The following is a 25564-nucleotide window of genomic DNA, read 5'->3' as shown; positions in this document are numbered from 1 at the left end:
ACATGTTCAAGCCAGACCAGGCTGGTCTGCTGCTGTCTGGGGCATTGTTGTACCTGGAACTAAATTGCTGTGAACAAATATCTCAAAAGAAGAAGCACAATCAGAGCCCTGACACTGCAAAACTCCTGAATAATGCTGGAGCTTGAGGCTCTGTTGCTAACAGGGGAAAGACGGAGATTAAAATGGCAGATGCAGAAGAAAATGTACTTTGCAGCCTTTTTACACTGTCATATTTTAGAGAGAAATCTGCAAGTATAACTGATGAGGTATGATGTTTTGAAGGAGCAGAGTTTGGATGTGCAAGAAGCTTTGAATGCCTTGTTTTCCCACAAGTGATACCATCTCCCTTGATACGCTAATTTTGAAAGTTAATGGACTAGATCTTTCAATGTATTAATGCTGCATTATACTGCTTCAGTGGGGCAAAAGAGCACTAAAACAGTTTCCTTCTGTCACTAGAGGTTTTCCCCTGTTCCAAGGAACTGCCAGGCAATACGGGTCAACCAGAAGGTTTCCTCCATGAGCCTTGATATGTCTGAAGTAAAGACTTCTGGGGAGGAAGTGAGATGAGAGGTGTAAGTATACACCTGATTCTGAGTGACTGCTGCTTTAGGGCTGTAGGCTGACAGTAAGAATAATTTTACAAGCTACTGATAAGCAAATATTTCCAAGGCTGGAAAAGTACTGGAAGACTCCAAGTAGTGCTTTGCATTGCCACTGCATTTCCACCCAATTTGTAGATGTGAATCTACTTTTGACTTCATATTTGAAAGAAGGCATGAAAAACAGTGAGAGATAATTCCTTGCAACTGGTTTCCTCAGCTGTGCTGACAAAACAGCCAATTCCCCATTTTTCTTTGAGTGTGTTATGCCTACAGGCATGTGACTGTGGTCAATGCACATTGTACTGAGTTAGGCGCTGCCTGTTTGGGATCTGAAGGGGATGCTAACCCAGTGAGGCACTGACATATCTACTGTGCAGTCAAAAGGGAGGGATCTAAACTAAAGGTTAGTGCTGTGGGTTGCACCATTTTCTCAAATCCTGCAAGGAACCACTTACTTACTTCATGCTTACATGACCCAAAACAGGAATTTTGGACGTTTTTTGTAAATACCTTGGAAAATCACAAGGTGCAGCAGCAATGGTATCCATTAAAACAGCACCAACTGTGCCAACACTGGTCAGAAAGAGGAGAACGCTGGCAGGGAGTGATAATAATTTTAGCCACCAAGTTTGAATCTGCTGTTTTAAGTCAGTCAGAGATGCTGAAAGAGGGACTGAGTAGAGCCCCGAGCCTTGTTCTCTGTTTACCTCTCTTCTGATGAGAATACAAGCCCATGGTAAGCCAACATATACAGGGCATCTCAAAAAGGAAACAGCAGTGAATAGGCAATCAGACTGGTCACTGTTACAATTTGATGCCATCGTATAACAATAGTTTAAATTTCTTGCAGCTTAATTCTGTCAGCATTAAGAGTCTAGACAGGCTCCCTGTCCAGTTCAGACTGGATGTTTTCCACAGAAGCTTAAGGTTATAGCTGTTTTTCTGTTGAAGGACTTACTTCACGTCTTAAGCACAAGTGATGATTCTCCTCCACTTCAGGTAAATGGATTGACTTTGGGTCTAAACAGTCCTTCTTCATCTCCTACCTGGGTAGTGCAACACAGTTTAGCAGGGCATAAAACTACAGGTCCAATCCATGTTGAATGCCAAAGCACTTTCAGAGATACATCTCAACTGTTATTTCATCTCTACAGCAAGAGTAAAAAACCTGTGCTTATTTTCAAGATATTCAGTACCTGAGATCAGAATAACTGTGGACTGTTTCCATCTTGGTAAGGATGGTCAAAATAAAACCAGGAACTTCCCTGTTTTTATAGAAGCAAGAGACCAAGGAATAAACTGCAATGACAACTAAAATTCAGTAGTTTACATCTGAAGCGCCAGACAGTCCTTTTGACCTTGTCTTTTCAATACAAACACAGAAAAGCACAAATCAAAGATAAAAAAGAACTATCCATCACATCTAACACACACTTCTCCTGATGCAGGGAGGCTGCGGACCACTTCTGATACATTTCAGTTGTGCTGTATTAAGTCTTTAGACATCTCAGCAGCAGAGATCTGTCTCAGAATGGGACATAAAAGAGCTCACTGGGTACACAGTAATTAGACCAACAGGGAATATCTCTTCCTGGGAAAAGCTTCACAAAGGAATCTTCTCTTCTGGAGCAGTCAGGAAGGACTGGCTGCAAAGGATGGAGCACTGAGAAATCAGAAGGATGGAATAGCAACTGGAGTGGTCAAGAGCACCTTTTCCTCTTCCCTGGGGTACATGAACTGCTGCAGACAAGACAAAAGGACAGGTCTGAATTTTCTGTTCCTATTGTGCAAAGGGCAAGGAAGCAGAACGTCAATCAATTGGACCACCCATGAGCAGAATGGATGGCTCAGTGGAACAAAGCCTCAGGGGTCAGGACCATCTAGGGAGGTGGGCTTAAGGGCTGAGTCTTTGTTTTGCATTAGGCTTTGGTACTCTAGAGGGGACAAAATCTCTAGGCTAACCCAAAGACAGCTGCTATCGCACTCCTATGCTTCACTTCTTTGAAGGACTGTCAGGAGCAGCACAGGCTGAGCAAAAATACCATGTAATGGAAAACTGAAGCTGTAGAGAAGTGGTTGACATAGGAGCAGACATACCCCTTCTACCTTGCAGCGCTTCACAATGTCATGGAGAACTTGAGAGACATTTTGATTCCAGAAAACATTAGTCATAAATCTCAGTGTTTTATGGCAATGTGGAGAAGCATAACTCTCAGGGTGTATCTGTAAGTTGTTGGCACCAGAACACAATCTAGAATGTGAATAACAATGCCTGGAGAAGTTTTGAAGTGTGTACATAAATTTGGGCTACAAGAACAGAGGAAGTTTAACATGTTCAAGAAGGATGTCCATATGTTTTCTGTGTCCTAGTCATTCTGATTCTAGTCCGTGTAACACTTCTGCTACTGTTGGTGAAATTCAGCATCTTGACGTGATAAATGCAGGTAAATCTGATTTGAGTGTAAATCTGGCCTCTATGAGACAGATTTGTTTTAAGGAAGAGAAATGGGGAAGAGGAGAAAACTTTATTTTTCCCTTTTGTCTATTCGTTTCTCTTTTCTTGTCAAAGAGTAACAGATGCCTGCGTGTCAAATTATCACACCATCAGGTATAACCTTGAGCTGAATGAAGGCTGTAATTTGATTAAGGGACTCTGAGAGGTTTCAAAACAGTGGCAGTGTTTTAGGAATGAACTTGGAGGATTTCTTTCATTAATAGTGTAGTGCTGCAGTTTTCATAAACCTTTCCTACTGTAGCAGCTAGAACATTCCTCCATCTACTCATCCTGCTGAATTTAGAGGGTTTGAACAGAGCTGAAAGATTTTGTGAAAGGACAGCTAATGAAGTGAAACTTCAAGAAGGTCAGATTCAGCAAATGAAGACCTGCAGTGATATGACAGACGCTGAGATCTGTGTGGAAAAGAAGCTGCAACTCTTACAAAACACAGAACAGGTTTGAGATTAATTTATCATCTCTCCATTCAGATAAGTGCCACAAAATTAATAAACCACTGTCATTTGACAAAGTCTATACTTACACTTGGGAGGAGTATAAAACTAGTTGAAACTCAGTAAAATTGATTGAAGTCCATGATGCTGTCAGCACATAGACAAAACTTGAGGTGAAAAGCTGTAGGTAAGAACTTAGCAGCTGGGTGAGAATCAAGCATATGGATCAGATCTAATTGCTATGAATTCTAACAGATCAGGTTCATTTGGATTCTGGTTTGCTGACAGGTAGACAGGATGGACTTATGGAGCCTCCAGGAGAAAGCTGGATTCATACATTGCCCGTCATCTTTAATGTTTTGGCTAGAAGACATTGAATGTAAGCAAGCTTATAATAACTGTGTACTTTTCTGTTCATCCAGCACCATTAATGACACACAGAGGAAAGGTCTTCACTTTCTTTCTGATGTAGCCAGGGTTAGATCACTGTGCTCACTGTGGGACAGAGGCTTCACCTCTTTGGAGACAGCCAGAACACCGTAATAAACAAAATTGTATCCTAGCCCCAGACAGAAGGAAGACCCAATTCTCTGGTAGAAGGGAGGGAATCTCTTTTTCACTCCTGAGACTCTGCCTCTGTGACACCCACGCACTGCTCCTTGTATTGGAAACTTAATAACTTCACTTGAAAATCATGCCTTTTTGATGGCAGTGAAAATAACATGACTTTTAAACAAGTAGAGGAGACTGTCATTGAAGTCGAGCCAGTTATGTGGGAGTCAGATGATTAAGGTAGATATGATGTAGGAGGGAAAAAATACTATCATTTGGAAAAAAATACCGTGTTTTGAACAGGTTTAATGTTCTCTTCCATGAAGGTGAGGTTGTTATTATTACGTGCATTACCAACACTAGATGCAGTGTCTGATTCTCTGTTGATGTGCCTTCTCTGTAATTGTCCATATCTATGCAAATTGCCTGCAAAATGAGCCCAAGTTGTTACTGAGATGTACAGTTTAGGGGAACTGTGTGCTCACTTTTTTAGATGTAGAAACAAAGAAACAGAGGGTGAGGTGAGAAGGAATTACTCTCTCATCTGGGTCATGTCTTTGTCTGTAATGTACCAGTCAAGGAATCTATTTTCTGATCCAATCATAAGGTGTATTTTATTCTCATTGACCTGACCTGAGTCCTAGTTTAAGGCTCTGTGATGCTGTTCCCTTTCTTGGAGGACATTGCTACTCCAGGACAGGGTTGTCAGGCTTTGAGGTCTCAAACTGGTGTCTGGGTCCTACAGCCTTAGAAAAGCTGCTGTGTTGGTGTATGCAAACAGCTCCTTAATTTATGGCTTACCTTAAGGCAGGTGCTCAGCACATGCCTCAAGCTGGAGGCAGCCATGTGCAGCAAGAGGACAGAGGCAGCATCAGGAGGTTCTTGTTCTGAAGTTAATTTTGCCTCTGAAGCTTCAGGCCCTCCACTCCTCTCTCTGCTGCCCACTGAAGACATCTCTCTTTTGGAGCATGGCTTCTTTACCTGATCTGTTCTCACTTTCTCTCTGTGGGACCAACCCAAAGCCAAATGAGGCCAAAAGACTGGATCTGAGCATATTCTTTTTCATCCCACACGTCGTTCTAATGTGGTAGCAGAAAGTATTGTTTCAGAATTTGGCTGTTCAAATTTAAAGCTTGACATATTCATGTTTAGGCTTGAAGTATTGACTTAGCACCATTTTTTTTTTTAACCAGATGGTCTTACATTCAATTACTCTAGCATGAGAAAGAGGGAAGGCAGTAGAAAATCTGCACTGAAAACCTAATAAATACAGCAGCTGAGAGAGTTTTAGTGTAATATCTTGTGGTGTGGATGTAATAAAATCTCAGTGTAGCGATTCTGCAAATGTAATAAGCTCTTGTGATGATGTGGTTAGACTTGACTCAAAGTGACAAAAGTCTTTCTGTTGATTTCAGTATACTCAGGGTGTTTTCACACACACCAGCAACTGCTGCATCTTAGGGTCTCACCATTTTAATATGAGTGCCCCCTGGGTAACAGCCCCTAGGAATACCTTTCAAAATCTCGTGTTTTACTCTCAAAATGATGTTGTGCTTGAAACAATACTCCATGAGCAAGACTTTTTTTCTCCTCCTTCAAAAACTTGTACACCTTTCAAACTGCTAGAAAAATAAGTTGAACCATAATCTGCGCTTTAAATACTTTATGCCAGGTTGTAGAAAAGTGACTACTTACTTAGCACACTTACTGGACCCTGAATTTTCAGTGGAGGGATTAATTGACCCTGAAGTATAACCAGAATGACAACCAACCATTGTGTAACAGCCTCTGAGCATGCAAGATGTTTGGCATTACCAAATATGTTGTGATTTGTACCAATTTCTCTGCTTTTCTCTGTCCTTTCTGTCCATGTATGTAAACACCCCATCCACAAAATGAGTTGGAGGACTCTGTTACTCATTTTTTACTTTGCCCAAGATTTGAGTAATCATGTGTATTTGAGTGCCTTCTGCCCAAAATCTTTCCATGCTAGAGTCTTATAAACTTGGTGTTTTTTAACCATCTATGGTTAGAAATTCAATGAGAAAGTTAATTTTCTTCCTTGATAGATTACAACTGTTTTCAGGGTCCCTTTAGCACCAGGCCTTAAGAATCATGATAACAAAAGTTCAAGATTTTACAGTCTGATGAAAAGAAGGGTACTACCCCTGTACAAATATTACTTTTATAGGTTTTTCCAGACTCAATTACTGTAATTGCATGACTTATGTGGAAAATAAAATTGCTACATATTATCACCACCTGCTTGGAATATCCTCTTTATGTCGTCATGGATCATCATTCAGTTGTAGCACGATGCTACAGGGCCTCATGATAAAGACATGATAACATGATACTATAAATGCCAGTATAGATTTATGAGACAACTTACTTTTTTTTTTTTTTTGCTTTCATATCACCAATTTCTAAATTGCTGCCAGCATACCTGTTTCTTCTCTGTGCTATTTTTTATCTTGTTTAAACAGCCTATAGGTATGTTATATGTTTTGTTCATTTAAGTAAGTTATGTTCATCATCAAATATTATATTTCTTTAAAATGAATCTTTCCTTATCTTTGCAAGCCCTGCAGAGCTGTAATAGTAGACATAAGGCATTCTGTACTGTGCTGTGGTGGTTTTAACTGGAAGCTTATCTGACTGAAATGTACTGCTTTCCCAGTGGCCAGTTATAGCTCTGTGCTGACTTTTTTGAGGAAAGGAGGCTACCCAAGAGTGGACTACAGCTGCCTCAGGACTATCTGGACCTCCATGAGGTCCCACAGGTGTGATACCTCCTGCATTCCTGCAAGACAATCACAGAATCACAGAATGTTAAGGGTTCATGTTTCTGGTGTTCTCATGTCCTTCCAGGTGCCTGGGGGAAAATGCAGTGTGCTGCCAAGGGTCTGGGTTGTGAGGAGGAAGCTGGCTGCCTGACACAGAAGGTATGTGTAAAAATTGGGCAGCATCACTCTCAGTATTTGATGAATAGATTGCTGTGAGTTAAACTAGGCCTGGAAAGTTAGTCTTGGAGAGGATGACAATGTGAGCCTTCATTCTCGTGTTGGGGCTGCTTTTCTCAGTTACCCAGGCTCCCTCCCATCAGGTGCCAAGCCATCAGCCTTTGTATGACCACAGTGCGGGAAGGAAACAGGTATCCTGTGTGCTGGGTGTTTTGGTACTATGTGCCGAACAATCTCTTCACATTTCCATCACACACTTGGAACATTGGTTCTTGTTCTGTGCAAAGAGCAATAGATATTTATAAATTTGATTTTTAGATGTTATGTTTTACTCTGTTTTCCTATTTTTTTCCAAAGGCTAGGCATAAATAATTTCTGAGATGGAAGAAGAAACAAATCACAACAAAAGCCAGTTTACCTGAGCAGCTTGCTCACATCCTCAGAGACAGACACAATGACTTAACTTACATGTTTTGCTTATATTTTCATACAATTGTTTTATACACACACACACAGAGACACATACACACACACACATACTTTACCCATGCTAATGTATAAGATATTGTATTGCCATAGTAAGCTAAAGACATCACTTCTAACCCATGCTTAAGTGCCTCTTAAGTGTGATGAGCTATCCCTCCACTCTGCTGCAATTCCTCAATATCAGTCTTCCTCAGTCACACAAATCTCCTTTTAGTTTGGTGCAAATCAGCCTATAATTTTTTCACCTCTAGCTTGGCTGCTGATATTGCATCACTAGAGATTGACATTACTGTTTTGGCCCTCAAAATAAGAATGTGAGTAAATTTTGTGTTCCCTCCATGTGTTTCCATGTCACAGTGGAATATCCTATGAATCTGGAAATCAAAACTAGTTGAAGAATATGGGAATGGAGACTCACAGTACTAGCAATCATGACCTGGCTGTTCTGCAGCCCTCAGATGGAAGTTGCTGTATAGAAATTACTGTAATTATTTATTATTTTGTGTGCATTTTATTTGGTTGTTTTGTAGACATCAGTAAAATTTGGCTAATATCTTTTCAGCATTGCAGGTCAGGCTGTTGGGCTCTTCAGAAGACTACCTTGAAATATTAATATTGTCTACCTATTGCATCCTATTGAAGTGAGAATACAAAACATGGGGAGCAAGTGAGCATGGCAATGCTAGAACGGCAGTGTCCAGACCTGATATTAGAAACAGGATTTCATGCTCAAAAAACCTCCTTCCTTTTGAAGGGAGAAGAGCTTAATCTGGAAAATCTTTCCAGGGGAACTCCTGGATATATATTTTAACTTTTTTACTTTCAGTATTCTTCTGTTCTGCTTGATGAGATACTTACATAGCATAATGAAAAGAGTTTTGTGAGAGGTCTGATCTCTCAGCCACTATAAAGAGGATCAGCCTTGAGATCTCTGTGTGTTTACAAGAGCCTCTAGCTCTCTACTCTAGTTCTGTTATCTTTTAAATGAAATCATTAGCACATATTTGTAATGGTCCTGCTATACCTGGTGAAGTTTTAGCGTTTGGTTCCTTTCTGTGTAACTATTTATGCACTAAACCACACATGACAGATGGAAAGTGTGATAAAAGGCAGTGAATTGAATACATAAGAAGGGGAGGTAAGGTGTATTTTCATTAACTGAGCATTTTTGTACATAGCAGTGTTTGCATCTGCCGTGAACAGTTTGCATGATGAAATATTCAAGACTTTTTGGGGTTATCTTTGTGAAATGGCTTGTTCCATCCATACTCAGAGGGAATAGAGGCTGTGGAGAACAGAAGGACTTCGGACTGTTGCAATACGGCATACCTGAGGGAAAGATACCCTGTCTGATACCACTGTTCATCCCAAAGATATAGTCTCAAATGTTTTGAAGTTCTCTTTTAATAGCTAAAACTTCCAGTATGAGTACTTTTTCTTGATTATATGCATTTATCTGTTTAAAATCTTCTATTTACATTTTAATTAGAGCCTGAACTGCTCCTTCTCTGAAGCCATTACAGAGCTGACAGGTATTGTGCAGCTCAATTAATTCCTTCAGGGTCCTAATTCAAAGGCCACCAGAGACTGAGACCTACTCCACAGGTTTGGGAGAGCTTTGGATCAGGATGAAAGTTGCATACTAAACATTTGATAAATATGAGTAGGGGATGTTTCAGTACTGGACTTCTGTCACTGTTGGCTGTTGAATACTTGAACAGCATTTTATATCCCTTTGGAGGGTTAAGGAAGGCAGATATAACAAGTTTAAGATTCATATTTTGTTTCTTAAACCTTGGATCTTTACTAATTTAACAGAATTTTAAAACTCTGAGGTAATAATGTTCAAGCCTTTAGCAGAAAGTCTTAAAGAGGAGTTTGAACACAGTTGTAGAATAAGCTATTCATACAAGCAACTTTCATTCAACTATTTCTATTTCGTCTGTAAGTTGAAAAAAATGAGTATTGGATCTGTTTTGAAAGATACATATTTTGAAAGGAGTTAGATCTTTACCTCATTATTGTTGTGTACAGAAAGGAAAAAGGAAAGGCAATTTAACTGTAAAATTGGAAACGGAACAAAGGAATAGCTATTCTTCAGGGCAATAGTTGGAGGAGGACGGTTGTGAAGAGTGGGCTTGTGTTCATTCTGCATTAGCTGCTGTGAGGCTTCCCTTGAGCTATCGTCCATCCCTCTCTTTAGGTGTCAACTTCCTGCCCCACACTGCAGATCACGGTGGAGTGACTGTTCTGCTGTGGAATTGACAGACAGCTCTAATGGTACTTACAGCCTGTGTTTATAAAATGAATGCTCTTCAAAAAATGCTCTGGAAAGGCTTGGGTTGCTGTAATAAGGGAACACAACATGAGGGCAGATAAGTCACTCATAAAGCACCAAACTTGATTAGTCAGGTGCTGGCAAACTGTGCGGCAGTTGTATTGTGAAGGCAGCTGCTGGCCTCTATCTTCCCAAGAGCGCCTGCCCTTGAGTTGTGGTGCTAGAAGGACATTTTTCTGCAAAGCTCGTCTTCCTCCACTTTTCAGCTGTGTAGACATGACTATTGCCTTTGAAGCAATTTTTTGGCCAGGCAAGAATCCTTGACTGACTTGAAACCTTTGGCATTGGGCTCCTCTACACTTTTCATGTAATTTGTCATGGTTGTATTGGCAGTTAGAAACTCATTGCTGCACTTATTAGCTGAAATAGTAGCTCATTTGTTGTCTTCTCATTGTAAAAGGAGGCTAATGGAAAAAAATTCTGAAAATTATGACAAAGGGAAGGAGTATTTTCCATCCTGGAGATATAAGTGTAATAAAAGAATACTTGTTATGCAAGGGTGAAAAAAATTGAACCTAATGACTGGTTAAAAAAAGTGCTAGCACAATTTAATTGGACTCGCTGAGTCATTAATCTTTTTTGCTGTGGTAGTGCTTGGCATCTCTGCCATAGTCAGATTGATTTTTCTTGTAGTGGTAAACCTCTGTCTCTTCAGTTCACATTAGTCTGCATTGGTCAGAAATGTGGAATAAAAATTGTCAACCCTGATGCGCCTTAGGCTTCCCCCTGCAAAGACAAGTCTTAAATGTCTTGACTTTGTTACTAGTTACAAGGCTACCAGTAGTGGTGATAATGATGATGAGAATCATGATGATAACGATAATGATAAATGAGTAACTGCTTGTAGTTGGATTTTGTGTTGGCAGCTTGAGTCATGCAAAGCCTGTCCAACGCAGAAGGTACCAATGCTGGATGCTCGTCTCAATTACCCTCACCATCTACAGAAGCAGAGATACACAAAAAAGTTGATTGTGGCCAAGGGAGTGGGACAAAATCCATTACAAGTAGGGTATGCAGTGCATTAGTGCAGTCTTTGGATCACTCTTCAAAGCCTGGTTGTCTGATGGAATACAGTCTCACAAGTTTAAGATTTCCTCTTCTATCAGACTTCCTGGAGCAAAGCTTAGTTGCACCGGCTGCCTGCTTGCTCACGGTAATGGACTCCTGTTCCTCACCCAGTTCTGCCTCCCCTCTCTGAGACACTACTGTCTCCAATTGTTCAACAGTGGGCAGCTTTCAAGTATATTAAACACAATTTCTTAATTGGTGACATGGGAGAACAATGAAAAATGCTAGTTGGCCTATTCATTTTTCAAAGACATTTAATTCTTCACAGCTATAAAATATTAGGAGGAGTTGTCTTTGAGTTTCATAATCATAGACTGATTTAGGCTGGAAGGGATCTAAGGAATCATCTGAGCCTATCCACTGCACAAGGCACAGCCAAACGGTTTGAGTTGCTCAGGGTTTATGCAGTCAAATTATGGATATCTCAGGAATGGTGGTTCCCTTATCCCCGTGGACCTGTGTTCTAGGATTTTAAGGAAAAAAAACACCCAACATTTCTTAGTGTCTAATCAGAATTACCTGCATTGTGACTTGTATGTGCTGCCTCTGAGGTGTGCCTGCCTTCATCTTCTTGGTAGGTTTAGACAGAGGTAAGATCTTCCTGCACTGTCTCTTCTGCGGGCCAAACAGTCCTGGTTCCCTCTGCTTCTCCTTGTGTCTGTCCTGGCCTCCAGCACCTACCATCTTTCTGGCCCTTCTGGACTTGCTCTAGTAGGTCCACATCTCTCTTGTACTGTGGAGCATCAAACTGAACACAGCACACAAGAGCCTCACAAATGGTAAGTAGAGAGGAACAGTCACTTCCCTTTAGCTGATGGGTATACTTTTGCTAACACAGTTGGGCATTCAGTTGTCCTGATTCACCAAAAGGAATTATTTTGGTGCATATCATTTACTTGCTGAGTAGCTTGTGCTAAGAGTTGTAGATTTACTTAGAATGGTGTTCACAAAGACTTAAACTCATTTTACTCCAATGAGTTTATTGTGGGCAGCAATGTTCATTGTACCCGTCAACCTGAGCCCATTCACCTTCTTAGAAAGCCTGTACCTGAGGGCAGAGGTAGGCAGTAGTGATCAACTTCCTTCATCTTGTCTTTTTCCTCTTTTTTTCTTACTGTCTTTTTGGTGAAATCAGAGACATGCTGGCCTCTTTGAACTCCATTTTACTATAATATAAATTCAGTGACAAATCCCCAGGGTTTCATCTCCCCTATCAGTGCCATGAACCATCCTGAAGCAGATGTCTTGGCTGTCCTCTTCTCTTCCCTTGCTATGACAGCAGCCTGCATTCACATTGATCTAACTATATGACATTGTCCTCCTCTAGTGCTCAGTGGTGTGAGACCAGGTCCTGATCTCTTCTAACTGGGGAAGATATTTGTACAGTTCATGGCTTTGTAAAATTAAGTTGCTGTCAGTAGCCTGGGACTTGACAACCTGCTGTCCTTTGCAGATTGGAAAATAGTCTAGAGTGGTGTGTGTTACCCTTCCCACTTTTTATTTCTGAGAAGTAATGGAGCTGATCCAAATATTCTCTCTGAATTGACTTTCTAAGAAAATCTTGTCATTCCTCAAATCTAAAACAGGTTTCTCATAACCTCTCAAAACTTGGTGAGCTCTTTCATTTTTGCTTTCTTTTCATGTTTTGAATATTTCTTTAAATAAAGTTTCTTTATTGGTTAAGTTGTAAGGATGGAATATATAAAATTAGACCTATATTTATCAAAATCCTAGGTTTTTAAACAAAAATGTTGTTCCATTCCACAGAAATCCCAACAAATTAAAATTCCCACAACCAAGGAGAACAAGCGTCTTGGAAAGCATCGTGACTCACTTTTTTCTCTGATTTTCTTAGGAGTAGTGTGAATGAAGGAGAGAGAGTTAGCATGAGCACAAGGCTGATCACATGAGCTCATTGTGCCTTTTACATTCGTTGTCACAGCAGCTTCCTCATCACTTCCAGGATATCCTCTCTCTTTCTACCTTTTCTGTCAATACAACAGGTTTGGAGAAGTGAGGAATGGAGTACAACCAGAAAAATGAGAAGTGTGTTTCTTGGCAGTTGTGCAGGTTATCACACAAGGAAATCTTTTTTATATCAAAATGAACTTTGTAATAATAAACCACAGATGTTCAGCATCACTTACTGGGACAGACTGGCTCAGACTCGCCAGAGTAGTTTGCTCCTCTTCAGTGACACAGGTGAGCAGCAATCTGAACCTGCTTCGGCTACATGGATAAACCAGAGCTCAGCTGCTTTGTAGCATGAGGGTGGTGAAAATCAGGCAGAGCATGTCAATGACTCCAAACCTGTGTTTGATTTTCCCTGAAATACCATTGACTGAGACCATTGTAAATCCTTGTGATTTGTTTTTGCTGGAATGGCTTGAGGACTTTTTTTTAGTGGCCTTCTGAAACCCAGAAGCTATGCCATAGCAGAAGTTTTTAGTGCTGGTGGCAACTTCCTAGGATAGAAAGCACATACTTGTGAGTCTTCTGTGCCTTTTTCATTTGCTTTACGTAGCCAGTGGGGTTAGTTGCAGTCCATAGCTGTGTTATTTTTAATCTATCAAATGTTGGTTTTGAACCTCTGATTTACTTAATAGCTTTGCCTGCACATTCTTCAAAATTTTAAGTCACTTTTGATGTTACAGTTACTTCTCTGTTCAATTTTGTGAAGACTTTCTGCTGAAGGTAGATCATCTATCTGCTTATATTAACTAGAAACTAATGTAAATATATGTAGATATGTAACTTTAGAGAGGCCTTACTTTTACCAAGCAGGGTAATGTAATGTGTTTATCCTTCATTACAATTCAGTGAGAACAGGAGGAAACAATATTATACAGCTGTAAGTAAATAAGCACCAAGGGGAGGAGCAAAAAGATCTTTTAGAAAAAAGCAGTTTGTAAAAAATATTTCCCATGGCTTTAACAAGTAGGTTAAGTATGCTTCATATCTGGAAATCGAATATGAATGAACAAGGTAACCAATAGGAAAGAATCAGTTTATTTTGGCAAAAGTTTCAAGGGTGAGACGCTGCCTTAATTCAAATCAGTGTATGCCTAGGACTTAATTGCAGGTACTCAGCAGCCTTCATCATCAAGTTGGTAACAACCTCAGATGACCAAAACCAAAAGTCTAAAATTAAAAATGATATATTTTTTTTCCCTCTTCAAATCAATGTTTTCAGTGCTGACTATTAATTTTCACTGTTCCTAGAGCAAATGTACACAGAGAGTATTCTCAGGTTAATAGCCATTGTTTTGAAAAGTGCTCAGAAATGTAAAAGGCATTTCATTGTCCTAAAGCACTTCTCAGGAGGGTTCAGAAATCATATCTGCACTTAGTAAGCAGGTGAAAAAATGTTCAGTGGGTTAATTCTGCCTGGGGAATCCTTTGACCTGGATAAGCTTCTGTGCCCTTTGCAGAGAATCGTCCCTTTGGTTTTGCAAAGTGGAGATCTTTGTGATGGAGACTGTGTGGGCACAGGGTACTTAAGAAGTGCTCAATGCAGATCAACCTTTACTTTCTTGATCCCTTCAGTAATACTTAGTCATTCCTTGTTGTCTGTGCTGCGTCTGGAGACTCAGGTTCTTTACATTATCACCTTCTCAGATGTCTTGCTTCTGTGTTAAAACTGTTGGAAAACATAGTCTCTTGAAGCTCTGCTGCAGGCAGTTGAAGTATCTGACAATGCAGGGTTTTAGGGAGAGTCTACCAGTGGTGGCTGATGAGATCAGGGCTGGTCATAGAGAAGGCTACCAGCACAGCTTCCCGTTGTGCCCTTCTGTTAGGGAAATAGCAGGAAGGCCACTGTTAAAGCACAGCTTTGCGATCCTGTCATTCCTCTGACTGATTATGAGCCTTGCAATGGACAGTGTGTGTAGGCTCACAAATGAAAAGCAGTGGTGAGCAAAGACAAAATTTTGAGTACCTCTGCTTGCCATTGTGTTAGGAAAAGAGTGATGCTGACAATGGAGGTCAACAGGAGTGTCCCAAGAACTGAAGACCACCTGTTTAATTTGTCCAAAGAGACCTAATGTGATTTACAAGGATATGATGTGCACAATGAAGCTCTTCTGCAAGTTTGAATTGTGTTCAGAACAGAATTATTTAATAATATCTAACTATACAGAAGTTTTTTTTTTTTTTTAACACAGAGAGATCTCAAGTCTGTATTTTAGGACTCTTGCTTTTTAACATATGAGTTACTGCTTGAATCTAAGTATTTTATCTGACCATTTGGTGTTGAGGTAGCAGCTACAGTTGTGAAGAGCTGAGCAACTAATTGGTGAGAAAGGTATGAAAGATGTACAAAAGACTCATATCAAGCACTTGGTAATGTGTTTGTATAGTACAGCATAGTTCAGAGAATAAAGCTGTTAAAAAAAAGTGTAATCCCTTTCCCTGCCTTCCTTGAAAATGATATATATGCTTTTACCAAATTCTTGTTTGAAATAAACAGCATATCTCTTTTCTCATGAACTTTGCTCTCTGACTTCTTGCCATTTTACATATTGTTTTGACTATCGTGAAATTGTGATTGCCTCATTTAAGCTTTAGAGTCTCTTCCACCAGATAGACTAATCTTTTCCACCTGTAGAGAAAGCTTCCTGAAAGAAACATCACAATGAAATTGGAGTACCTTTCTTTGCTGACATTCAGAACTCCAACTCACGACTGCAATCACTCATGCTGACATCCCTAATTTTCTGTGTTAGAACTAATAACAGAGAAACATGTGAGCAAGGAATGTAAGTGAAGGGGATTGCTGGCTAGTATTAGGGAAATCAAGATATATGAGAAAGTGAACCTAGATGTCTAAGTCTAGCACCTAGCATGAAGGTTATTAAAACTTCTAAAACAGAAAGAAAGGAAAACTATAGACTGGATATCCATTATATTCTGACCATTCCTGAAATGATGATGATCTAGCTTTGAGCAGAAGTAACTTATTCTTAACCCCATTTAAATTGTTTTTTCAGTCAATGTATGCTGGTCACATCCTGGAGCACAACAATTCAGTCTACTTTCACCAGTTGCCTTGCAGAAACACTTGGGTGTGAGAAATCCTGATTCTCTTCTTCCTGTCATCTATATCCCCTTAAAAAAAATACCAGAGGATAAACATCTCTTCTTTGAAGAGCAATTAAAAAAATCTAGTAAAAAACTGTAACCCGAGCAATGATTATTTGGAGAGAGAGCAAAGTCTGCTGAGATGTTTTGAAAGGTTGGAACAGCTAACATACATATCAAAGGGAGATATTTGTTAGGATTGGGCAAGGATAATGGGTAAATATGGCAAATCATCCGGGACAAATAAAAGAGACAATAAATCAGTTAGTCAAAGGGGCTGTACTGAAGGGTAGGAACAGCTTTATACAATGTTTGCCTAGTCGATAGCATCATTTGCTATATAAATAGCCATCTATGTGAACATTTTATTGCTTTCCATATGCATTTTCCACAGCTGGTAAGTATGTTTGTTTACGTATCTATAAACCACTCTGCAAATACTGCTCTCAAGCTGCCTGTATCTCAGAATTATTCATGCACACTATTACAAATTTATTTGTAAAATTATCCATATGAACCTAAAGTTATCTGTCTTATGTTGTTGCTTATTTTTTGACAGTTATAAATGTGTAGATAATTTTCTTTCCCTGGTACGGTTTCAATTTTCACGTTATTATTTTTAGGCAGAGGGAACTGCCAGATTGTCATCTAGTGCACCCTGCTGTTCAGATACAACTTCACAAACTCTGAGGGTCTTGCTGGCTTAAGAAGGTTCAAAGACTTCACATTCTTCTCCTGTGTTAGAAAACGCTGTTTTCTGTAAATGCAGGCTTAGAGGAGGCTGAGCCTTGGATCAGGCTGCTTATGATTCAGGAACTGCAGTGCCAACAAGGCTGCAGGCTGTTCAGGATACTCCTCCTTCTCTCCTCTGTCTGAGTTTCTCAGTTTCTTTCTCTCAGTTTCTCTAGTTATTTTATCAAACCTCATATTTCAATTCACCTCCTCAAAAAGACTTTCCTTTTCTTGATCTTGGTTTATTTCCTACATCAGATCTATACATTTAGAAGTCTCGTTTAATTTTTGAAATGACTAGTTAGCTTGCAATTATAAGACTTCCCTTAAAAATAGATTTCACTAGGTAAAAAAGGATGAAAAAATTCCAGACATTGCAAGGAAGAGTCTATTAAACTATAACAAAAAATTCTTAATTATGTGGGTTTTTTTTAATTTAAAGCAAATAAAGAAGTTCTTCAAATCCAAGCTTTTGTGCCTACTGTTTATGGGAGACAGGGTTCAGGATCTTGGAACCTTCTTTTTTTCTGTTGGTCCAAGTTAAAAAAAACCCTAACATTCCATTAGCATAAATATTCGTGCTCTAACAAATCTCTTAATTGATCTCTGACAAACTCTTAAAAAGTCATCTCCAGAAAAGAATATGAAAGCAGTGGTGGCACTGAACTATTTTGAATGGTAAATATCAAATACTGTTGAACTGAGAGAATTGTGTTAGTCATGTACTTTCCAATTAGTAAATTTGCATCTAATGTTCCAGCTCTCCCATAAGCAGCAGAGGAATGACAGAATCCTGTTTTTTTAGTGCTGAGTAAGTGTGGGACCAGAGCCTTTGCTGCTATGGGCTATGTGAATGTTACTTTAGTTTTGACAGAGTTAGCATTGATCCTTACACCACAGTGGCATTTCTTGCTGTTAACATGGTGGTAAATCAAATGGGGGCCTGCAAAATATGGAAATAACAGATGTGTCCTTCAGATGATATGATGACGCTTGGTTGGACTTTTGTCCCCTGTTCCTGAAGTCTCGTTGGTTTCTTCATAGCAGCCTAATGTACTTCATACCATGACTGTTTGGTTTTTTTTTCTGACACTTGAGGGATGGGCATCACTACCAGGAAAACCACAGAAGTATATCTACTCAAGAGTGTTGTCCTTTGAACCCAAAAGGATATTTTTGAATGGAATAAATAAATACAGAAAATTGCAGTTTAAAAGGATCCATAACAAACATTTTTAAAAACAGACTTATTTTCAGTTTTTACTGATGCTGTATGATGTAGTCAGATTAACTTCATGTCTTGTTGAAAGTGTCTTGTTGAAGATTGTGCCCTTAAAGTAATCTTCATGGTAAAATGAACGTGAAGAATCAAGGTGTACTGATAGTCCCTTGACTAGTATTTTGATATCTGCCTTGGTAAAGATATAGCTACTTTTTTTGCATCGCAGAAAGATACAGTGATGCTTCCAAGGGGAATTAAGGGGTCCTCGATTTGATCTTTCCAATGAATTTTAATTTGGTTAAGTTTTTCAGTTTCCTTTAATTAAAGTCATTATTTCTTATTTCCTATCCTAATGTGCAATGCAGAGTTCACATGACACTGCAGAAACTGTTGTGTTTCATAGTACAGGTGGATGTGGTTTTGGAGCCCATAAGATGGAAAATATTATATATATATGAAATGATGTGAACTGCTCAGTAAAAATTCAAGAATAATAATGTAAATAATTAAAAAATAATAGCAAATGCTTATACTTAGTATTTTCTACTGATTTACTTCTCATTAGAGGTATAAATGCTGTCAGAGTGAGGAAGTTCTGACAACAGAGAAAGGATTGTTTTCACTGGTCAAATTTGCATGATCTTTCTGATGAATAATGAGTGATCATCTCAGCATGTTTTTAACCCATGAGCAATGATACTGAAGGATGATGTTACTACAGCTGAGGTCACAATTTCTTAGCTTCAGCTGTAGTATTTTTGTATCCCCTGACTTTGCCCAGTGTTGGCAAGTATAATGGGTAGTGTATTGCTTACCCTCCAGGGCTGGAGATGGTCTAAATTTCCTTTCAATATATTATCACCTAAATTTGCTTTCAGCGTTTGCCATGATGGAACTGGAAAACCTTTGTAAATTAAAATGGGGAAAATATCTAGTTTTGGTTGAAAAGCTGGCCTGATTGTATCTTCAACAAAAATAACTCAAGGCATGTAAGCAAAGCACAGAACAAGTGACTGCTTCTGTAACAACACGTTTTAGAAATTGTAGTGGTTATTATGCCAATAATATTTCTGGTGCTTCATTTAATCTGCATCATTCAGTGCCCTGCCCTCGTATCTCATGGAGCTAGAGAGCTGACCCAAACAGAATAAAATGGAGCAGTTTAAAATGGTAAATGTAGATACCCATTCACCACCAGGGTAACATCTTAATCCTGGATGTCTTCAGTGGGTTTTCAGATCACTGCATCCAGTTTCTTTTTTAATATGGATGCTTCTAGCAGCTTAACTTAAACTTTGCCAGGCTGAGCAGTCTAAGAGACAACCCCCTCTGCTGAAGCCTGATAATGGCTGAGTGGAAGATGTGGTCAGTATCAGAACAGCAAAGGAGAGCCCAGAGAGCTGTGTCAGCTTGCAGGAGTGAAGATGAGGTAAGGGAGGAAGGGTTAAACAACAGAGTGTCAAGGCTTAAGACAACAAAGCTACATTTGATGCACTGTAGAAGTATACTGTCTTTTGATTTTATAGGTATATTTGGTGAGTTGTTTTTTCATACTTTTATTACTTGCCAATCATTTTTCTGGAAAACATGATATTCAGTAAACCTGAACACACCCAGTTCTCTTTGGGATGTTAAGCTTGTTTAGTTGCAACTCAGAAATTTAAAAATGGTCTCAGCGAACAAACAGCAATTTCAGCTTCCTCATTGTCTCACCTGAAGGTGATGCAGATGTTTGAAGCCTCTGTGCCTACTGCATATATCAGAAACAATAAACATTTCAACTTGATTTCTCTTCAGTACCACCTACTTCCCGGAAAATTTGGAAGCCTTGCATTTACCACTTCAAATTCTCTGCCAAGTTCCTTTCATTTCTTTCTTTTTTTTTTCTCTTTTGCTCCATTTTTGTCTCACACGTTTATTATATGGTGACAAATGCAGTTTTCTTCTGACACCACATAATAGATGTGTGAAACACACACACATGTTCTAGTAAGAGACTGCTCTTTATTTCCTGGCTCCAGTTGCAAAACATGAGTCAGGGATAGAAAGGTTACACCTCTGTCAGAGATCTATAATCCGCATCCTCAAACTTTCCTAGCTTTTGCTACAGTAGTGAGGGAAAATGGCAAATCCAGTTCTTCTCTTTCTATAGTCAGTATTTTCTCTCCCCCAAACACATTTTTTCTTCATTTTCTAATCACCATTCCCTTGTAATGATTGCATTTACTCACTTCAGAGATTGATGTTGTCATTAACAAGAGAAAAAGTACTTCCAGCTCTTAAAACAAATATACCAACACTCTGACTGTGGGAAATATGGGAGTTTTAGAGAAAGCATCCTCCTACTCTTCTGGCTTTAATGCAAAGAAGAAATGTCACTAGTCCATTTGCTGTGAATTCCAAACACTATTTTCTCCATATCAAGTGATATCTGATGTTCTGCTGTGAAATTGTAGGTAATGACCACATAGCTTCTCAACGAGACTGGTGACAGAATATACCTTATTGATATATACTAGCTGAAGTGTTCTGTACACTTCTGCAGTGTGTAGGGAGCCTCAGTGAAATACAAAATCAGACAGATCTTTTTGTGAGCTAAAGTGGAACAAGTCCCATGTTACAAGGTAAAACAAAACCAAGCAAACAAGTAAGTAAAAGAGAAAATTGAACACATTATCACTTCCTGCTGGATCCAAACAGGTTAGAAATTTCACATGGCAGGCAGTTATTCTGCAGTTACCCATGGGTGACTGGAAGCAGCAGGAACTATGGTGCTTCCGTGTTAATCATAAACAGACTTTTGTATTACATGTTTTTTTTTTCTAAATCATTTTATCCTGCAAGTGGTTGAGTTGCTCCTGCAATAGAATGACAAATAACTGGGTGACATGCTGTGAAAAATTTAGAAAACGAGAAATACTATCCCATTTTCCAAACAGAAATAACACTAATTCCATTAGGCAAGGTGGAACAGACAATTAAACTGGGCATGCTTTTACGTTTTATGCTAATCAGATAACTGATGCCTTTTTCAAATGTAATGACTATTGAAGTGATTCCTTTAAACTGAAGCAAAACCACTGATTTTCCTTTCTAATATTAAAGCATTTACCTTATACAAAGTATAAGAAATGTTACCTGTTGCCTCCACCATTCCTTCTAGGATTACAACAATTTCTAGCTCCTCTTTGGGCAACTGTGCTTTGGAAATCTCCCAGAAAGGACTCTGCTGGTTAATTTCATGGCTGATGATCAGTGGTGAAACCAAAAAGAGACGATCATCCCCTGTGTAATAACCTACGTTGATATCTGTCTGGTTGAGTGGTATAAATTCCCCCTCCTTTGTCTGTTTGGATTTGATCAACTTGGCTCGTATTGATGCCTCTACAATGTGTGAATTCCTAAGGTCTCCTACTCGGAACATCAGACACAGCTTTCCATCCCGCATGGAAATAACTGCATTTGTAGAAAAAACCAAGGTTTCTGCCCTCTTCTTAGGTTGGGATATTTTCACAAACATGCAGCCAACCATGAAAGCGTTGACGATAGAACCTAAAACAGACTGCACTAAAAGCAGAATAATTCCCTCGGGACACTTGTCCGTGATGACCCGGTAACCATACCCAATGGTGGTTTCTGTCTCGATTGAGAATAAAAAGGCTGAAACAAACCCATTGAGGTTGCTGACGCATGGGGTCCATGTGCTGTCCCCTATATGATCCATATCTCCTCGCATGTAGGCAATTAACCACCATATCATTCCAAAGAAGAGCCAGGTCACAGTGTAAACCATGACAAAAATCAACAGGTTGAACCTCCACTTGAGATCGACTAAGGTAGTGAAGATGTCAGTCAAGTAACGGTAAGTCTCTCTGACATTCCCATGGTGGACGTTGCATTTCCCATCTTTCCTAACATACCTCTGGATTTTTCTCTTGGCACATTCTTTGTTTATGTTTTTTGGCAGATCCTCTCTAGCTTGTTTGGGCAACTTTGGCTGATGAATAGTGACAGGGCTCTCTATGTCCTGCTCCATTGAGTCTTCTTCCAGTACGTTAGCTGCCATTAAAAACAAACAAACAAGAAAATGTAAGCATTATTTTTTTTATTATTTCTCTAAGTCAACACACAACTTCTTCCTGTATTACTGGCATGAAATTGCTATTAATGGATAAAATTATCATCCTTGTCTTTTTCTCACCTATTAGATGCACAATACAAAAGTCAAATGATATCAAACATCCTCAATTTATTGCTAAATAGAAATATTTTGAAGGGAAACTCTTTTCCTGTCTACCAGGTCATTCTATCTACACCCATGTTTAGATTCTATAAGATGTGTTTAAGAACATCTTTCTTTTTCCCATCCTCCTCTGAAATTTAAAAAAATGAGATTTCTTATTCACCAAGAAAAATCTTCTAGGACACAGTAGATATAAATGAGGAAATAAATTCACTTGGAGGTTTCAGTCAACAAAATGAACAGGAAAAAAGAGCAATTGTTGAGCTATTTTTTTCTAGCAGTTGTATTACTATGGGGAAAGAATTACAAAAGTATAAGAGGTTTTAAAACAACCAATAGTTTTGAGAAAGAAACAGTGCGACTCTTGTTGAAGGAAAATCTGGCTACAGTGTAATAAATAACAAGAGCAATTCAAGCCCATTTCCATGGAAAGTCAATCTCTTGCTGATGCTGAGACAGGGAATTGTGTGTTCTCCCAGTAATGTAAAACATGCAGTACTTCAGAACATGATTGAATTTTAATTCAAGTGTACCTTTTTCTTTGATGGTACAGATCGAAACAGCATTCCTCTGTAGGTGTCTTACAAGAATGTAAACCCCAGAAATAACTGTAACTGGCTTTTTTCCCCCCTTTCTTTAGTTTCACAGCCTTTTGAGATAAATAGCTTCATTATTCTTAAGTGCAAGAAAAAAAGTATTTACTGAGGAGGAGAGTGGTTTAATTGAAAGTGTTTTCCGTGAAACCAAGGACACAAGGAGGTCTTGGGTAACGTTTTCTACTGGTAACCCTTCTGCATTCTAGGGCTGGTTCCTGCAGGAATTTCAGCTCTTAAACTCCTAATTTTTTCCCTTCTGGATAACCGTTATCGTTCTGCTGCTGTGAAAGCAAAAGGCTTTTACTGGCTCTGCCTAGACGTAGACATAGTAGCACTGATGTGATGTACAATGGGTTCACAGAGACACTCTTCCTGAAAAGTCATGATATTAACCTGCATGTTGTGGGTGCACCCTGCAATGGCCACAGTTTATCCTAACACTCTGAAGTCACCATGTTGCTGCCCCAGGTGTGAACTGCCCAGGCCTGCTCTGTGTGTTGATCTTCAAACAGAGAGCTGTGGGCAAGAAACTTGGGTTGGGAAGCACTTCATATTGCTGAGCTCCAGTTGACTACGACTACCTCTTGCCTGGTTGGAAAAAGGGGGCATGAACCCACCAAAGCTCCTGCTATACACAGCAGTTCTGTCTCTGACACACCAGTGTCTTGAGCATCTCTTCCTAGCACTGCCCTGGCACTAGACTCAAACACTTTCATGTTGAGGAGCTACCAGGAAAGCCTGAGCTCTTGTTCAGAGAGAGTTGTGCAAGTAGCTGCTCTTGGAGAGCCAGTATGGCTCAAAGAGCATTTTAGTCTCCCAGTCTCAGAAACATGTGCTACGTAACAGATCACCTGTGGAATCACAAAGTACTTGTTGCTTTTTCAAGATGTGCAGATTCATCCCTGTGGAGAAAGATCACAAACTCTTGTAAAGTTTTAGGAGTGACAGAAATAGCCAAGAAAGAAATACAGGTTGTAGACTGTCTCCTTGTTGCCTGCTCCGCTGCCAGCCAAGCCTCTGTTCAGTCCTATAGCCTTTTCTGTGTTAAAAGACTCAAAAGCCAATGGCAGCATGGAAATTTTACAGCAATTCTGTGTTTGAAGACCATACAGTCCATCCTATGTCACTTTTTGAGTTTGCTGTGGTGTCTATGGTGAGCATTATTCAGGCTGATGGTAGTGGCTACACTGAAAGTCATGTCACAAGGCAGTCAGTTCTGAATGTACTTACCCCAGTTGGCAACAGTGTGCCTACTTGCATTATCTCTAATGCTCCATAATGTATGACAAAATAAACACAATAAAAAACCATAGCAGGAACCTTGGGAGACAGATTTAACCCAAAGCCAGAAAATTTGAAGTTAAGGCTTGACACTTTATGCTTAACTCCCTATTGTTGCCTAAGGAAATTTCAGTCCACAGGAGCTATCACATCTCTGCAGTAATAGCCCCCCTCAAATACTTCTGAACAGCCTATGAAGGCTCTGGTTTTTGAGGCTTTAATGGATTGTATGTTAGACTCATAGTGTTGGTTTAATGTGGTTCATTATATTTAAGACAAGAATATTTTTCTCTCCCCTCCTAGTTAGAGGCTGACATAAACACAGAGACAGAGTACAGGCATACCCTGTTGCTGTTGAGAATTTACATTACTTCTGACCTTGCTATTAAAGGTCCTAGACATCTCTGTCTGAGCATCTCTCACCAGAAACGACAAAGTGTACTAAAAACCATAGCAAGGCTGGGAGGGGACACAGGTACTGAGTTTATTACTGGCATAAGGAGAAATCCAAAGGGATAACACCATCCAAAGACAACTAGCACATATAATAGAATCATAGAATGGTAGGGGTTGGAAGGGACCTTAGAGATCATCTAGTCCAACCCCCCTGCAGAAGCAGGTTCATCTAGATCAGGTCACATAGGAACATGTCCAGGCGGGTCTTGAAGACCTCCAAGGAAGGAGACTCCACAACCCCTCTGGGCAGCCTGTTCCAGTGCTAGGACTCCCTCACAGTAAAATACCCTTTTCTTATATTTAAGTGGAACTTTTTGTGTTCCAGCTTCATTCCCTTACCCCTTGTCCTGTTGCTAGATACAATAGTAAAAAGGGATGTCCCAACCTCCTGACATCCACCATTTAGATACTTGTAAATATTAATGAGATCCCCCCTCAATCTCCTCTTCTATAGACTAAACAGTCCCAGTTCCCACAGCCTTTCCTCATAAGGAAGATGCTCCAGTCCCCTGATCATCTTGGTGGCCCTGCGCTGGACTCTCTCCAGAAGTTCTCTGTAACTCTTGAGCTGAGGAGCCCAGGATGCCATTGGCCTTCTTGGCCATGAGGGCACATTGCTGACTCATGGTTAGCTTATTATCCATCAGGACTCCCAGGTCTCTCCCTGCAGAGCTGCTCTCCAGCAGGTCAATCCCAAGCCTGTATTAGTGCATGGGGTTGTTCCTCCCCAGATGCAGGTCTCTGTACTTGTCCTTGTTGAACCTCATGAGGTTCCTCTCTGCCCAACTCTCAAGCCGGTGGAGATCCCGCTGAATGGCAGCACAGCCTTCTGGGGAATCAGCCAGTCCTCCCAGTTTGGTGTCATCAGCCAACTAGTTGAGGGTACACTCTGTCCCCTCATCCAAGTCGGTGGAGAAAATGTTGGACAAGACTGGCCCCAGAGCCGATCTCTGTGGAACTCCACTGGCCACAGGCCTCCAACTCGATTCTGTGC

General features: G+C 39.8%; 1 protein-coding gene across 1 annotated transcript in view; it reads right to left on the bottom strand.

Annotated features, from left to right (window-relative positions):
• KCNJ6 (potassium inwardly rectifying channel subfamily J member 6) overlaps positions 1 to 22060 on the bottom strand; it is a 40548-nt gene extending 18488 nt beyond the window's left edge. The window contains exon 1 of the mRNA XM_061988633.1: positions 21133 to 22060. Coding sequence (XP_061844617.1) covers positions 21133 to 22060 — 928 coding nt within the window. The remainder of the gene's footprint in view (positions 1 to 21132) is intronic.
• Between the last annotated feature and the right edge of the window lie 3504 nt (positions 22061 to 25564).

The sequence above is a fragment of the Colius striatus genome, chromosome 1 (assembly GCF_028858725.1).
Source record: "Colius striatus isolate bColStr4 chromosome 1, bColStr4.1.hap1, whole genome shotgun sequence".
NCBI classification, from domain to species: domain Eukaryota; kingdom Metazoa; phylum Chordata; class Aves; order Coliiformes; family Coliidae; genus Colius; species Colius striatus.
The sequence above is the reverse complement of the archived record's forward strand: the minus strand, read 5'-3'. Positions and strand labels throughout refer to the sequence as shown.